The sequence below is a fragment of the Lipophrys pholis genome (genome assembly GCF_963383615.2).
Source record: "Lipophrys pholis genome assembly, chromosome: 1".
NCBI lineage: Eukaryota > Metazoa > Chordata > Actinopteri > Blenniiformes > Blenniidae > Lipophrys > Lipophrys pholis.
The window spans coordinates 40908075-40924025 of record NC_137635.1 but is presented as its reverse complement, the minus strand read 5'-3'; the positions used below and the strand labels follow the sequence as shown (position 1 = coordinate 40924025).

The 15951-nt window shown below is 41.6% G+C and overlaps 2 protein-coding genes across 3 annotated transcripts; one reads left to right on the top strand and one right to left on the bottom strand.

Annotated features, from left to right (window-relative positions):
• Window positions 1-137: 137 nt before the first annotated feature.
• fggy (FGGY carbohydrate kinase domain containing) lies at window positions 138-9527 on the bottom strand. 2 transcript variants are annotated; one of them, XM_080485257.1, is made up of 16 exons: window positions 9412-9527; window positions 8959-9152; window positions 7564-7675; window positions 6975-7126; window positions 6690-6778; window positions 6333-6448; window positions 6103-6231; window positions 4754-4857; window positions 4202-4309; window positions 3806-3867; window positions 3349-3511; window positions 2876-2950; window positions 2617-2737; window positions 2359-2453; window positions 863-924; window positions 138-563 (listed from the first exon to the last, which is right to left on the bottom strand). In XM_080485257.1, exons 2-16 carry the CDS (start codon window positions 9139-9141, stop codon window positions 482-484), a joined length of 1653 nt encoding a protein of 550 aa, XP_080341383.1. In that variant the 5' UTR covers window positions 9142-9152; window positions 9412-9527; the 3' UTR covers window positions 138-481. The 2 variants fall into 2 exon arrangements, with proteins under 2 accessions (XP_080341383.1, XP_080341384.1); XM_080485258.1 differs by having other exon boundaries at window positions 9429-9527.
• A 3907-nt stretch (window positions 9528-13434) lies between these two features.
• On the top strand, window positions 13435-15683 carry LOC308118811 (transcription factor Jun-like). Its single transcript, XM_080478409.1, has one exon. It carries the CDS (start codon window positions 13938-13940, stop codon window positions 14904-14906), a length of 969 nt encoding a protein of 322 aa, XP_080334535.1. The 5' UTR covers window positions 13435-13937; the 3' UTR covers window positions 14907-15683.
• The last annotated feature ends 268 nt before the right edge of the window (window positions 15684-15951 follow it).

The window sequence follows — 15951 nt, the reverse complement described above, 5'->3', positions numbered from 1 at the left end:
GGACAGCGGCAGAGGTGATACAAACAGGAAGGGGAAGGACAAAATACTGTCGAGAGAGGACAAAAAGGAACAGATTAAAAATGTATGTCACTGTATGTTTGAGCCACATTGAATTATGTATCATGGCACGTTGGGGTGGAGTGACGGAGACAGGCACAAGTTTAATGTTTAAAAATGTATTAGGAATGCATTACAAAAGGATTTGATGGGATTTGACTTTAGAAAGGGCCATGGAGCCATGGGTAAATCCAACAATAAAACAACTGCTGTTGCTCCAGCAACCACCGATTCAACCGAAGTACATCTGGCCTCAGAAGCTGAACATCCTTTTGGTTCTTGAGGAAATTACAATAAACAATTTGCCATACAATGAACAGCAGCAATGTTAATGTGCTTGCTTTGTCAGGCCAGTTCCTGGATTTGTCATCACAGTTACGTCACAGAGAGTCATTTCCAGCTCGGCCTCCTCCCAGCAGCTCCGTCATCTCTGCTTCATGAGGTCCTGGTACTCCCTCTGGTGGGAGAACAGTCGCAGGAACACCTTGTACTTTCTCTCATAGAAGCTGTACAAAGAAAAAAAAATCAGAAAGTAACCAAATATAATATTCCTGCATGGATCAATGTGTCAAAAGTGAGTTTCGACTTAGAAAATTTGAGCTTAGTATTGTACATTTTGGTTTCACTTTGGACATACACAAAATTTCACGAAAACACTTTAATTTGCCTTTATCTGTGTTTCTGAAAAGCACAAAATATACTCTACAAAATGATGAAATTGTTATAAAAGTTTTCTGAAAATGCAATTTTATTGTATCAGCATCATTGATATCTGGTTATTTCCTTTAAAATATCAATATCTCACCTCTGGAGTTCATGGTCAGGCTGAATAACTTTTCCTACTTTAGCCATTTTCTCCATTGCCTCCTAAAGAAAAGAACAATTCCAAGGTTACTTAATAAATCATAATGTGCATTTTAGGTTTCAGATCAGCCATGACCGAGTTATGGTATGAGTCGAAGCCAACAGCAGCAGCGTTGATGTGGCAGACTTCATGATTAATGCAACGTGGGGCCTCTCCATTGTCTGAACCTACAAAATCCAGGCAGTTGACTATGTGCAGCTCAGAGGATCAGAGACAACAACTGCCAGCCGTACTTGTGGCTCAAAGTGGGATGACAGGTGTAGACTAGTCCAAATAATAACATTGTATATTTAGTATATCTGGCTTATAGACTGCTCTGAGTTCTCCCGCTGAAAGAGATGATAATTTAACTCTGCAAAAGATTAATCTGCACTTCACATTTTAAACAGACAGCACTCCTAAACTTGTTCCTGTAAAAAGCCGGTGGAGCCATGCATGTCATACTTTATACGGCGGTCGGTTCCACCCATCAGATGGACGCATTGTGCCAGTGATTATATGATCTGCCCTCAGTCATGTCTAAAAAGCTTTTTTGTACTGCACTACTAAATAGTACAATTGAATTATGAACTCACACACGATTAGATGCTGAACAAGCAGCTCTCTAGAATATCATCTGCGGCTCAGAATCTGAATAAGTCAATGCATTAATTAGGCTTTACTTTGAGATTTGTTGTTTTTGGGGGGGATTTATTTTTTTTTTTGTAAAAGTGCCTATAAATGACGGTTGTATTTGATTCTATACAAATAAAATTGATCTGATTCAAAGTCCTCAACTAATAATGTAACACATTTTGTGTTCATAATATGTAACCATTGTAGCTTTAAAGTAATTGTGGCCCAAGTTTTCAATTCTTTTCCTGACACGTATATAGCATAAATACAAAGATTTGGTTTTTTTGTCTCCAGCTTTTACTGTTACAACAGTGACTGTTACTTTATGTTAGGTCTTTCTTTACATCTGCAACTGAGACACGTTAGGCTTTTGGGAGGCCCGCTGTGCAACACCACATGCACAAATCACAGGGCTGTCAGAAATACAAAACCTACAGAAAGGGCCTTTTTTTCCCAGCAACACAGGCTTTTGTAGTGCTGGGGGAATATAAGATTTTTGTTTTACCGGCATAAATCAGCAAATACAAAATTCCAGTGTGATTCTACGTATCTACTGCCGGTGCTTTGAATTGTGGATTTAGTTGACTGAAAATACACAAGAACAGTGGCAGACAAAGTATTGTTTAAAAAAGTATTATTTAATGATCAAGCACCAGAATCTATTTTTATTTCAATATTTTAGAAATGCTTCGACATATTGCACACAATGCAGATTGCATCTTAGCAATAAACTGTTCTTTTAACCCAAACACTCAATTATTTAAAAAAAAAAAAAAAAAAAAAGGTTAAAGTTTATGTCAGTTACAGATGTGCCACTCTACCTGTATATTGTTATAGTCTTGTGATGCACATGCACCCAGGACTGCTGCCCCCACTAACACAGCCTCCATCTGGTCTGGCAACACCACAGGCAATCCTGAGAAGAAGAAAAAACACAAAGAAAGAATTCATATTTTCGTGTCAGAGTTGTCTCATGGCTTGTTTTCAAGACTCAGTGGAAGAATCTTTATCTCTTCCATTTGGATGGAAAATGCTTGGAGGTCATTAAGAAAATTGTGTATGATGTGTTCTTTTTCTACCTGTAGCATTGGCGTGAACCTGTACAAACAGAGCGTTTTTGCTCAATCCTCCACACAGAAAGAGCGTCCTGATGTCATGTCCAGCTTCTTTCATGGCCTCCAGAATATGAAGCGTCCCGAGCTGAAACCAGAGAGGACGGCACAAGAAGGGTTAGGGTTACAAGAAATCAAATACAACCTTCCTTTGTACTTACAGTCTCCAGGATATCAGTTTAAGTGCAGAGGAAGTCATTTGAAACACAAAACACATCTGACTTACAGCGAGGGCTTGAACCGTGGCCAGATAGAGCAGGGCCAAGTCATCCAGCGTTTGTGAGAGGGACAATCCCACCACCTGCAAAACAGCAATCACTCAATTAAATGAAAATGTGTCAGAGATGAAGAACCAGGAGGCTGGGATCACTGGCGGGTGGCGAACTCATTTTGTTACTCATCCGCGGTCAAGTAACAAAATAGACATGGTCCATAATGTAATCATCCGTACTTCTTCAACCCTCTGGGGCTGATATTTAAACAGTAATTAACCTACACAGCATAGATATCAATGACTTTGTTAAAATCTCCAACTACAGCCCATTTAATTAAACAACATAACTCACAATTATCCTTTTTGCTTCTTAACAGGACATTTTTATTTGCTGAAAAGTTAAAAAACAAGCACATTGTCGAAACCTACGCTGAGATGGATCTGAATTCTAATTGTGAGAATCATAGATCATGACAAACCCTTACCGTGCCCTTCAAAGTGGGATCAGCCAGCGGCGACCTGTTCCCGTGGAAGTCTGGCCAGACATGAATATTTGATCCCAGCAGGTCAACGGCCGAGGCCGAGTCGGCCATCAAACTCAAGTGGTTATTCAGGTAGCTGGAGATGTTCTCACCGGTAAAGGGTAATCTGGGAAGGCAAAGCATAAAATGTAAACACAAAGCGCAGACATTAAAAAGATTAATAATAGCTTGTTGGTACCGCATTGTGACCAGGCAGCAAGTGTACAGTACAGTTTAGTTATTAAAAGAAATTACTCACACATTATCCTCACAGACAGAATAGGGAAATTGAGCAGGATAAACATTAACTAGGCTTTTAATCTCTCTAAAGCTCACTTAACATTATTGTGTTGGCTGATGGGATTGACAGCTGCGCAAATTATTTTTTAGGTGAAGTGCGATGCCGAAAGTATCCGCTGACCTCTGCTGCGCCTGCTCCTGGAGCTGAGAGTACGCAGCGTGGCCTCTCACCACGTGGTCGATCTGAGGTCAGAGGCACAACACATGACACAGGTAATGACACAAAGGCTGCTGGTGCTGATGAATATTGTATGGATTCAATTAGCTGAGTAATAATTTAATCTAAAATACGTCAAAGAATTTGATTATTCTGTCAAAACAACATTTGGAAGGCATTCATTGTGAGAGGGCGTTAAAAAAACTACATTAATTATACTTTATAAAAGTCCCATTCGGAGCAGTTTCTGAGTAGTGGATTAGCCTATTTTTGGACGTACACATGAGCAGTCTGCAGCATTTATCAACATATTTGTGTTTTTGTGATAAAAAGATAGTTCAGTGTTTAAGGTAAACTGACCAGGCGTCCCGTGGCACTCTGCCCCCCCTCGTTGAGCCACATGCCGGGCACCATGGCAGACAGACAGGGACCCCACACCCCGGGCACAAACAGCGGCTGCTCACTGATCTGTTTTTCAAATAATCAGTTAGAAGCAGAATAAGATGCATTTTAAAAAGATTAAAAAAACAAAAATTAATATTTATCCAGCGATTTGCATGGATTGCCATCATTGCCACTAATGGAAACAGGTTAAATTTAGTCTGTATGCAATTTAAATACACACTGACAATTTGATATATGTTGAAATGACATACAGAGCAGCTTTGAAAGATGTGATTTATCAGAGTGCTTTTAATAGACTGCATACCTGCGTATTAATATTGTAGTTTGATTAAGTTCCACTGAAGACACAAAAGCTGTCAGTATGGGATTAATCACAAGTCTGTCATGGGTTTATATTCCCAGAAAATGTGTGCAAAAGTCATAATGGACTTTACATTTGCTGTTACATCAGCAAACTTCACAGCTAAATATGACAAATTAGGTGAAATACAGCTGAAGCTCACTGACCGCCATATGACAAGACGATGTCCCACAGATCATCGCCATGCGTGAGCTGATAGGCCGGCCCTCACAAGGCAAGTGAAAACCTTTCACATCAGCACCGATCACGCCTGCAGAGAGAGAAATTGTTTTATCATATTTGAGCTCTGTTAGCGTTATTTTTTTTTTCTTGTTCGGGTTAGGGTGCAGAGCAAAAAAAAAGTCCCATTTATCTGTCTTAGAAAAGAAGATCCACGTTGTTATTGGAGCCCCATCAGGGAATAACTGAAGCTTACTGCAGATTAGAAGCATTAAATCCTTGTGAAGCGCTTGTGTGAACTTTGCCTGAGATTCAGAAGTGACACTAACTGCTGGAATAATGTTTGTCAAGCTGGTTTGAGTTTGAGGTGGCAGGGTAGTCAACATCCTGGGCCCGGCGTGTACATCATTGTGACACAGACAACAACCAACAGTGCGGAGCGTTTTAACCTCTGACTGATACAGCCCTGTGTGATTGGCAGAGGTCACAGCCACTGGTCACAGGGCAGAGTTCACGAGCAGTTTACCGTTCAGAACAAAACCAGATGGTTGGGATTTATGTGGCCCTGATTTCAACAATGTGCTGATAAAGTGCTTTCTTCCAGAGGCGCAGATGCATTTTAACACCAATTTCTCACCTCAAATATCAGAAAGAGTTTGCCTGAACTCTACATCTAAAAATTACTACATCTTCATCACTCCTTTTTCAAGGCAACACCTACTTTTTGCAGTATTTGGTTAATTCTGCTTCAGGGACTTTGTCTATCATATAGTTTGTTTGCTTTCACAACAAGATATTCCCAAAATGAGCAATCAGAGGGTCTACCAAACCCCAGCATCTCCTGTCCCTCAAGTTTAAGAGTTTTTGAGCAAATAAAAACCCTAAAAAAACATGCTTAAACATGGCTAATAATGGCAAAATGGGGATATATATTCTGTGACAAGTTTTTATGTTCTCCCTGTTTTCTACAGGTACTACAGTTTCTTCTCTTCAGTCAAAAAACATGTATTAGAGGCTCATCTGTAATTTCAAATTGCCCACTGATATGGAAGTGAGTGCATGTGATTATCTGCCTCTGTATTTGCACTGAGATGGACTGGTGACCTGTCCAGCGTTGGCTCCTACAGCCTGCAACTGAGTTTGATAAAATGAGAATATATTCATGGGAATTCCTCCGATTATACTCTGGTGAAACATTAAAAACTTGTCTCACAATAAAGCAAAACTTGTGCTCAACAGTTGCCAGTATAGACCTTTTTTATATATATATATATCTTCTGAGGGAATGATCACACACGTTTGAACCTTATCATGACCAGAGTTCATTGTGCAATACCTAGACCTCCAGCGTGGGCGTCGATGAGAGAAGCACCAACTGCAGTTCCGGGGTTCAAACCCAGATCGTCAGCTGCCTCTTGGCTCAGGCCACGTCCCAGCGGACTTCCTGGAGAGCATGTCTCACTCCCTGGAAGACAATAGTTTTGTCTAGTTATTGCCAAATCAAAATGTAAATGTCCAAAGTAAAAAAACATGGTTTTGGAGTAATAAAGATATTTGTTTAAAAACCTATTTTGGAAAAGTTGTTTTCCAGAAGGTCCTCCAGTCCAATGGTAGTCCAGAAGCTGGGATCCCATCCTTCAGGAGGACAGTATGTCCACTTACACACCAGAGTGCACAAAGACCTGAAGAAGATTGTAGTATGCATCTCAAGACAAACGTTTGATAGAAATAAATAAACATTCAACATTCTTTTTAACATCTCATAGAAGAAGAATGTTTCTACATAACTATGACATTATTGATAGAAGCCAAATCAATTTCTTAAGATATTGGCAACATTTTCTTTTTACAGGTTTGCAGTAACAAAATATAAAGGTTGAAATAATCTATCATAGTCATAAAAACATCCTAATAAAAGCTCACCTTGTTAAACAGCCTGTTGCCTTCCAAGAGAGGAAGTCGGGCAGATCAAAAAAGTGAGCAGCTTTGCTCCAGCACCTTTCTTTAAGATTCTGAGGAAGAGACAGGAAATGTGCAATAAGGACCTTGTGATTAATTAACAGTAAAACTGAATTTTTCAATCAAAAGAAAAGCAAAAATTAATAAACTAACATTAGTACATTCTGACCAGCAGCCGGTACAAAAGATGACAATAAAGCACAGGGATCGGTGGTGGAGTGTTGACCTCGCTCACCTCTAACCTCTCACCTCTTTGAGCCAGAGGAGCTTAGGGGGTTGCATCTCTGGTGACATGACCCCTCCCACCCTGCTCAGGACCCTGTGGCCGGTGTTTGTTATACGAGCCGCCTGCTCGGCGGCGCGGTGGTCCATCCACATCACCACATTTCTTTGTGTCTCACCTGGAAAACCAGAAAAGAAAGCCAAAGATCAAACATTCATGACATATATCAAGAGCCAACATGAACAAACCAGCAGGCATAAAATGATGCAAGATATTTATATTATCTGAGAAGAATTTTATACTTTATATCCACCTTCTTTAATTGAAAAAAATATTGTTTCTTAACTTACAGCTTCTACTCTAGTAATGTAGCCGACCCTGACCTTTGACCTCACTGCAAAGGAAAGAGTTTTCCTTTCCTCTATCAATAAGGTAATCAATAAACTTGCACAAAAATAATTAGTCAAAACAAAGTTCCACAATTGAATAGCATCATCCCCAAAAAACGTATATGCCATATAAATAATGGACAGATACATTCTATTTAGTGATTGATTAAATTCAAGACTGTGATCGGGACGTGTCGGTGACAGAGAATGAGGTGAAATCACTCACCGTCCTGAGTTACTGGAACAGGCTGAAAACTTTGGTCCAAAACCACGAGAGAGCAGGTGGCATCGAAACCAACCCCTCGAACCTGACTCCTCTCCACACCGTCAGTGACTTTCTGTTTAAAATATGTCAATGAAATCAGTGTTTCAGTTGTAATTATCAACAGACAACACACCGTATGGCGTATGCTGTGTCTTACTATTAAAAATTCATAGAAAAACATGACAGGGTCCTTGCTTGTTTTTTTGGGTTGTTTTTTTTTTATAATTGAGCTGGCTCGCACCGAGAGGTTTTTAATTGTAGCCAAGAATGGGACTTTCCAAATGACATGTAACCCAAAACATAAAAGTGTAGTTCTCTGCGCGAAGTTTGCACGTTCTCCCTGCGTGACGATGGGTTTTGTGTGGGTCCTTTTGTTTCCTCCCACAGTCCAAAAACATGTGTTTGGAGTTTATTAAATGACTGTCCAGTCTATAGTAACTTCACCCAATTAAGTGTAGTGACAGCCTCTGAAGAGTTGACATGCGAGATGGCAAATAGGCTCAACCTGTACCACAATAAAATGGGGGAAATATATTGATCTAATCCTAGGACCATCACTGACTGCTTTTGGAGTACAGTGACTCACCGTGAGCTGGTGATGTAGACCTGTGGCACCTGCGCTTCAGTGTTCACATTTAAAGATAGCAGACAACTAAGCTTTCCTACACAGACTAATTGTGGATCAATATTTTTTTGTAATATATTGATAGTAATATGTTTTGGTCATTTTAACTTCCTTCTTATTTTGGTTTGTATTACTGTTGACGGATGTTTATCTATGTACTATTTCCAGTCAGTTAAGCTGTTCTGTAAACACAAAAATAATAAAAAAATATTTTGATCATTGAAAAAAATTGCCCATTTTTAATGGAGGTATTTATTTTACTTCAAACGCACTTGTCTACGTGTAACAAACAGCCAATATGTTTGCAGAATCTGCAAGTTAATCAAGGGATTAGGACTGGAAAACGATGGGATGGATGCTGTGTGGGGTTATAGGCGAGTAGGTAAATCTGTTTATATAATGTAGGTATGAGGGAAAGGGTGGACGTATCCTCGTACGGATAGGGGTGTGTAGTTATTAGGTCAAAGGGCATTTGAGGATTTCATGAGAAAATGGACAAGTGTAATGAAAAGCATCTCCTGACGTTGTATGTAATGACTGCATATTACATTTTTTTTTATTTTTAAAGTTCCCAAAAAAAGTACTTAAACGTTAAAAGAATGATTGTAACTCTAAAGTTGATGTACTGCCACTGAACACTGATGATATTCCCTCCGTGAAGCAGCTGCTGCATGATCTCCCACGCATTGACTGGCATGTGTGTGTCTGTGAACATCAAAACAACAGCATACCTTCACAACTGTGCAGCACTTGTCCCAGATGTCAGTAGAGGACTGGACATAGTGGTCAGACTCTGGCTCCCAGATGCTGATGGGCTCCTGGGCGGTGGTGCTGAGGACGCCCCCTCTGGTCACCAGGGCGGCTCGCACACTGGCCGTGCCCACGTCCACCCCGACGTAGAAGACCTCTGCCATGAGGACGAGGGCTGCATACAGAGGATCCCCGAGCAGATCATTAACCAGGTCACACGGCCAATTTCGACACCGTGTTCACTAGCCAGAAGGTCAGACATTAATATGGACTTATTTACTAAATCTTCCCGTAAGATCCGAGTTTCTGTTCAAGACAACGGTGCAAGAGGCGGCGAGACGCGCAGTCACCGCCGAGATTCACACAGAATAACATTTAAAATGCACGTAGCAGGCAATATCAAACAAACAGAGCGTCAGTTCATAAATACTTACAAGAACTCGGAACTCACCCGGTGATCAAACTGTTATTTTATCGCAGGATACATGAACGTTTTTCGTTAAAGTTTGTGACCAGCCGCACTTTGAGTTTGGTGTTGAAGGTTGTGGGGACGGCAACCGAGAGCGGCCAAAAGGCATACAGTCGCGTTTCACAGCTGAGAGGCATATCTATCTATCTATCTATCTATCTATCTATCTATCTATCTATCTATCTATCTATCTATCTATCTGTCTATCTGTCTGTCTGTCTGTCTGTCTGTCTGTCTGTCTGTCTATCTGTCTGTCTGTCTGTCTGTCTGTCTGTCTGTCTGTCTGTCTGTCTGTCTGTCTGTCTATCTATCTATCTATCTATCTATCTATCTATCTATCTATCTATATGAGCAACAGTAGATTTTGTCATTAAAGTCTCATAGACGGTTGTGGGTTCAAAATCAGGCCAAGCATTACAGTGTGGATTTTGCATGTTCTCCCTGTGTGTGTATTTTACAGAGACAAACCAGTAAATGCCTCGAAAATCAAGGATAAGGAATAAATGTTAAAGCAGCCACATATGTAGGTTTACTCTCATTTCCTCCGTCTGTCCAAAACCAGGCATGTACGTTTTGATTGATGAGCTCAGTCAGTCGGTATGGTTGTTTGTCTCTCTGTGTCTGTCCTGTCATAGACCAGACCCTTACATTGACTTCAAAAAATATCACTCGTGCTTCGTATATTTGCATACAGACGTAATAAACTTCAGTGTTGTGAATGAAGAACAATTGTTGAAGTTGTAAATACTTAACAAAACTTGAACAAAGATTTGGACGGAACATGCAGACATGTCAATTTGACCACAAAATCAATTGACTGTTTCTTTTCTGAACCAAACCTTGTTTTATTTATATTATTATCTTCTCAATGTAGAGGACATAAACAGTTGTCCAGAGGAAGCAGTCCTGGCTGTGATCACCATGTTTAGACCAGGAGTGACCAGCAGAAATGGAGCACAGAGAGAGAAAAAAAACCAAACAGCAGGACAGGAAGAAACAGATGGTCTTCAACAAACACTGCAAGGACAGTGTTTGAAATTTCATCTGTCTCTCTCATTGCTCTGCCTGTGTGTGTGTGTCCCAAGCTCACGCATGAAGGTAATCCAAACTTTTCTCTGTTGATATTTCAGCACATAGCTTCAAATATAGCTCTTTTTTTTTTTTTGCCCTGTTGAAGGGATGGGGGTGATTCCATGGACCTTGGGAGGTTCCCGCCTCTGTTCAACAAAAGCAGGGCCTGTTGGGAAGCAGGCAGGATCGGCTCATGATTAGAAAACTACATGTAGTGGAAACAGCTGGCCCTTGCAGGGAGGAGGAAAAGGCCATTATCTAAAAGTGACCCGATTGGTCCAGCAGAGGGGAAAGCAGGGAAACAGGAAGCACAGCCAGGGAAAACTGGTACTTTGACAAGAAAGAAAAAACTCCTTGGTTGGTCTTCACACAGGTGTACAGAAGGATGTGTTCTTATTGTACAGGACATGAAGAAAGAAAGAAAGCAAGAACCAGTATTTGCCACAAATGTAGTATACTAACAAAAGTATTTCTGAAGGATGCCAGCAACAAGATTTAACTTCAAGGTGTAAAATACTTCTAACCAGGTGTCACAGCCATGACGTGAATACTTCTCATCTCAATAGTGTTGACCTTAGACAGCTCTGGTTATCCCAGGCTTTCTGTGGCTGTTAACTTATTTATAGTTGGCTTGAGGAGAACATGCTGAATAATACAATGGTGAGAAGGCCAGACAGACTGCAGCTGGGCAGAGGCTTCAATCAATAGTGCAGTTTCATAAATACCTCTATTAGTGAGCCATTTGAACCACTGAACAACATATTTGTATGTCCAGCACAGGGAAGTTATCATGCAAGTTAATCACTTCAGAAAGTCACACTCAAATCTGAATGATGACAAACTTCACCTTACAAAAGGCTTCAATATAAGATAAAAAAAAAATATGTATCATAAAGCTTTAAACTTAAGGATTTTATTCACAAACATTACCGTTGTACTCTGTACATAAAATTCAACTCCATGTGTTGCAAAAATGTTCCATGTACCGATTGAATACAAAACAAAAGATGAGGTGTGGATTTTAATTGCCACAGGAAATCAAATAAAAGTGTGGGATATTGCTCTCTATGGCAACAAAGAAAAAAGAAGAAGAAAAACATAAAAGCACACAAATGGGATCATTTTCCCGTTTAATGTTGAACACACTTTATCAAGCTGGAAAAAAGTACTGTGAGCAAAACATGCATCTTATGATATTCAGACAGAAAAGAAAAGGTTTATATGAAAAGTGAATTTTCACATTTAAAAAAAACGATGAATGTCTTGAGTATTATTCCGAATGGAATCCTTTTTAACTCCCCAGCATTTCAAGGTGGCTAAACAGAATAAAAAATAATAAATCATATATTACTGTTTCTGATGTACGGTTACTTAATTCTTCTTCTGTGTTTACAGGACGTCAAAGTAGCATAAATATGACTTTAAAAAGTATTTTGTATTGATTTCAAATCATTACAATTGAGGTACTTTCAGATCGGAGAGACACAGTACCTCGCCTCACATATGACTGTTACTTTGACATTCATTGGATTGAGAACAATAAAGCGAAACCTTGAAATGGAATTTTTTCGAATGGGTTATTTGTATGCATGTCACCTACTGTAGCCAGACATCTGAATGGCCACAGCCCGCCGAGCCCTTGAGGCAGACAATATTCTACAAGACCAGATCCATCACTAGATTAACTCTGCGCACAACAGGGGTGTCACTTTGCTCAATGTCAGTGGTGGACATACATGGTACTGATAGAAAATCCATTTCTTTACCCTGCTCTGTGTCGTCTACTGTCACTTTGAATTATATGTATTGTAGGCTATGATTTCACTTTGATTAAATAGTTAGGACATTTATTTTCCTGTTGCAAAATCTGTAATCAAATCACTACGCATCATGCTTTTTTTTTTTAACCTTAGACACTGTGTTTTTATTTTTGTCAAGTGTAGCCAACTCAGTTTTATAATACAGTTATGACATTATTCAAAAGAATATCCATTGGGAATATACAGAGATGTAAAAAATAAACGAATGAAATTTTGAACAAAGGTGCATAGAAATAATGAATTTTAATTTCAATTGAAAATTTATGGGAGATTTTACATCTACAGTATATGACTATGCTCTCTCTCGCCCTCTGTGTGTGTGTGTGTGTGTGTGTGTGTGTGTGTGTGTGTGTGTGTGTGTGTGTGTGTGTGTGTGTGTGTGTGTGTGTGTGTGTGTGTGTGTGTTCAAATCATAGCAATGTATTATAATAGACTGGAAAATGATGGCAAATTATGGGCACACACAAAAAATGCTCTTGACGACATTTTTTGTCTCATTTTTGTTCTCAATCTATTTATTTTTATGTTTGGTACCAAGTGTAATTCAGCACTTATCTGTTAGTTGTAAAACACATTTTGTCAGTGCTGTACAAAGGGTATTATTTGTGTGCGTGTGTGTGTGTGTGTGTGTGTGTGTGTGTGTGTGTGTGTGTGTGTGTGTGTGTGTGTGTGTGTGTGTGTGTGTGTGTGTGTGTGTGTGTGCGCGTGTGTGCGCGTGTTCTACTCTTGAAGCAGGTGAGATTGACGTCTGTTCCTCTCTCTCGAACTATTTCTATAAAACTCGCTGCCTGATTCTCCTCTTCTTCTTACTGAGACACGATGGACATTGATGACTTCACGATTTCCCCATCCAGACAATAAAGCGATTATCTTGTTTGTTCTTTTCCTCCGATGACTGTTCGTCCTTGTAACCAGCAAAATGTTCCTCGTGAAAAACGTAGTCCTTGAAGATCAGCGTGGTACCGATGTCTGATAAACTCCCTCTATGGGATGGGTAACTAATAATTGAGCGGGTAACTAAATATTCAAAAACACTACGTAATCCCAGAGTACATTGCTCCACTGTCTGCATTACCTAATCCCATAAACCATCGCGGGGGGGCGGGGACATGGCTCGTTGTCAGAGCAACCTGCATGTCATTACACAAGCCGCGCCCACCAAATCGTGCCCAGCCAATGGCAGGCCGTAGAAATGACATCATTGTTATTTTCAGTGGAGCTGCAGCTTAGAGGTGGATAAAGTTCGTCTCCACGTTGGAAGTGATAGAAAGTATTAGCCGTATTCAGGCCTGTTTCTCGTTGATTTGGGAAGCGGGATATATCAAAGAGAAGAGTCGAGGTTTGTAAACATTGACGATCTGCGACGGGAAGCTGTTTTTTTTGTTGTTGTTGTTGCTGCTGCTGTCGATGACCGCTCGACTCACAAAAGAAAAGTTTTTCTCCGGACAGAAACTTGTCAAGTGAGTTGAACTTCAACAATAGACGGACTTCGTCGTAACGCACCGGAGAGCCTGGGACGGGACACATGTAAACAGCTGATTTTTTTGGACTTTATTTTCTCACAGAAGAAACCACCCTCGCTCAGGGCGATCAAAACTTTATGTCCAGGAAAATGGAAGCGACATTCTACGACGAAGCCGTAAGCGCGTCCAACTCTCAGCGCGACGGGGCGGCGGTGTACGGGTTCAACCCTAAAACTCTCAAACAAACCATGACCCTGAACCTAAACGACCCGAAAAACTTCAGACCTCAGCTGGGTGCCAAGGCCCTGGACATCCTGACGTCCCCCGACGTGGGCTTGCTGAAGCTGGCCTCGCCGGAACTGGAGAGATTAATCATCCAGTCCTGCACCGGGCTGACGACACCCACCCCGACCCAGTTCGTCTGTCCCAAGAACATCACCGACGAGCAGGAAGGCTTCGCTGAGGGCTTCGTGAAGGCGCTTGCTGAACTCCACTATCAGCAGCAAGTCCCCGCTGAGCACCCTGACGCACAGACCGGCGCCACCATCACCATCGCGTGCAGCTCCGCTCCGCCGGAGAGCGGCGGGATTCCCTACAGCTGCACGGTGCGCCCGGAGCCGCCGGAGTACACCAACCTGAGCAGTTTCAACCGGGCTGTGAGCTCCGCGTCCGCACCTGCCGGTGAAAGGCACCCGCCGACGGGCTACCACGCCGCTCCGCCGCCGTCCCATAACCACATGGACCAGCAGCTGGGAGCGGCGCAGCACCCGCGGCTACACGCGCTCAAAGAGGAGCCCCAGACGGTGCCCGAGATGTCCGGGGACACCCCCCCGCTCTCACCCATCGACATGGAGAACCAGGAGCGCATCAAAGCGGAGAGGAAGCGCATGAGGAATCGAGTGGCCGCGTCCAAATGCCGGAAAAGGAAGCTGGAGAGGATCTCACGGCTGGAGGATAGGGTCAAAAATCTGAAGAGCCAGAACACAGAGTTGGTTTCCTCCGCTAACATCCTCCGGGACGAGCTGGCTCTGCTCAAGCAAAAGGTCATGGACCACGTTAACAGCGGCTGCCAGCTCATTTTGACGCAGCAGCTCCAGGCTTACTAGACTGCCGAGAGGAAAAGTACCAAGGGACACAGCTTGGGGACCAAATGCAGCTTATAGTGGCCTCTGAAGGCTTTCAGGGAAGTCCCTGCATCTCAGCGCATTTTCCACCAAATTACCCGCTCGGACTGTACCCACACGGAGGATCACTGACAAGATTATTGTGATTGGTCAGTATGGTGAGACACAAGCCACCAAACTAATTGCACAGAAACACAGTTCAGGGGAAACATTTGCTCTGAGTGTGCCTCGGATGAGACTTGCTATACACATTTATTGCAATTTTATATCTCTTTTCCCACTCAACTGTTTTTTGTTTGTTTTTTTTATTGTCAAACTAGGATGTTATGTCCAAACATTAAGATTAATGGAGTCATGCACCCTGACCGAAAACCCCTCGAGGCAAGTGTGGAATGGAACTGTAAACAGACCGAAAGACAATGTGAAACCAGGCCTTGATCTGCAAATTCTCCACTTTTGTCAAGTAGCATTGTAAGCATATAGAGTTGAGTCAAGCACTGAGTAGCCCACGCACCAGCGACTATGTACAGAATAACACTAACACTATCACAATTTTTACACCTTTACGCACGGACTTTCAGGGTGTGTAACGTTTGCTGACAAAACGGCCTTACTTTCTTAACATCCATGTTCATACAACTTTGTGATATAGTTGTAACTAATGTTAGTCCTGAAATAACACTTTGTATAATATTTGTACGCAGTATTTTGAGCACTTAACTGTAAATATGTCGAAATAAAAGTGATGGACACGCCTGATGTGTGAGTATGCGTTTTGTGTCTGTAATTAAGAATTAATCATGAGCAGGAAGGTTTTTTTTTTTTTTTTTGGTGGGGGTTGGGGTGTCTTCATTTTGGGGGGGAGGGGGGGGTCCAGAGTGGTTGTTATTGAATCTGGGGCAGACGGGAGATTGAGTCACCAGAGTCGTATGAGGCGCTCGTCATGGTTGGCGAATCTACACGGACGCTCATTGGACGGGAAGACGTCGGAAGTGAGCTGCAGGAGACCAAATAAGGCAAAGAGGTC

Coding starts and splice junctions, on each gene's coding strand:
- LOC308118811 (XM_080478409.1), top strand. CDS start 13,938: ATGTCCAGGAAAATGGAAGCGACATTCTACGACGAAGCCGTAAGCGCG.
- fggy (XM_080485257.1), bottom strand. CDS start 9,141: ATGGCAGAGGTCTTCTACGTCGGGGTGGACGTGGGCACGGCCAGTGTG. Junction 3,868..4,201: donor AGAGTGCCACGGGACGCCTG/GTCAGTTTACCT, acceptor CTCTGACCTCAG/ATCGACCACGTGGTGAGAGG. Junction 2,951..3,348: donor ATCCCACTTTGAAGGGCACG/GTAAGGGTTTGT, acceptor GCTGTTTTGCAG/GTGGTGGGATTGTCCCTCTC.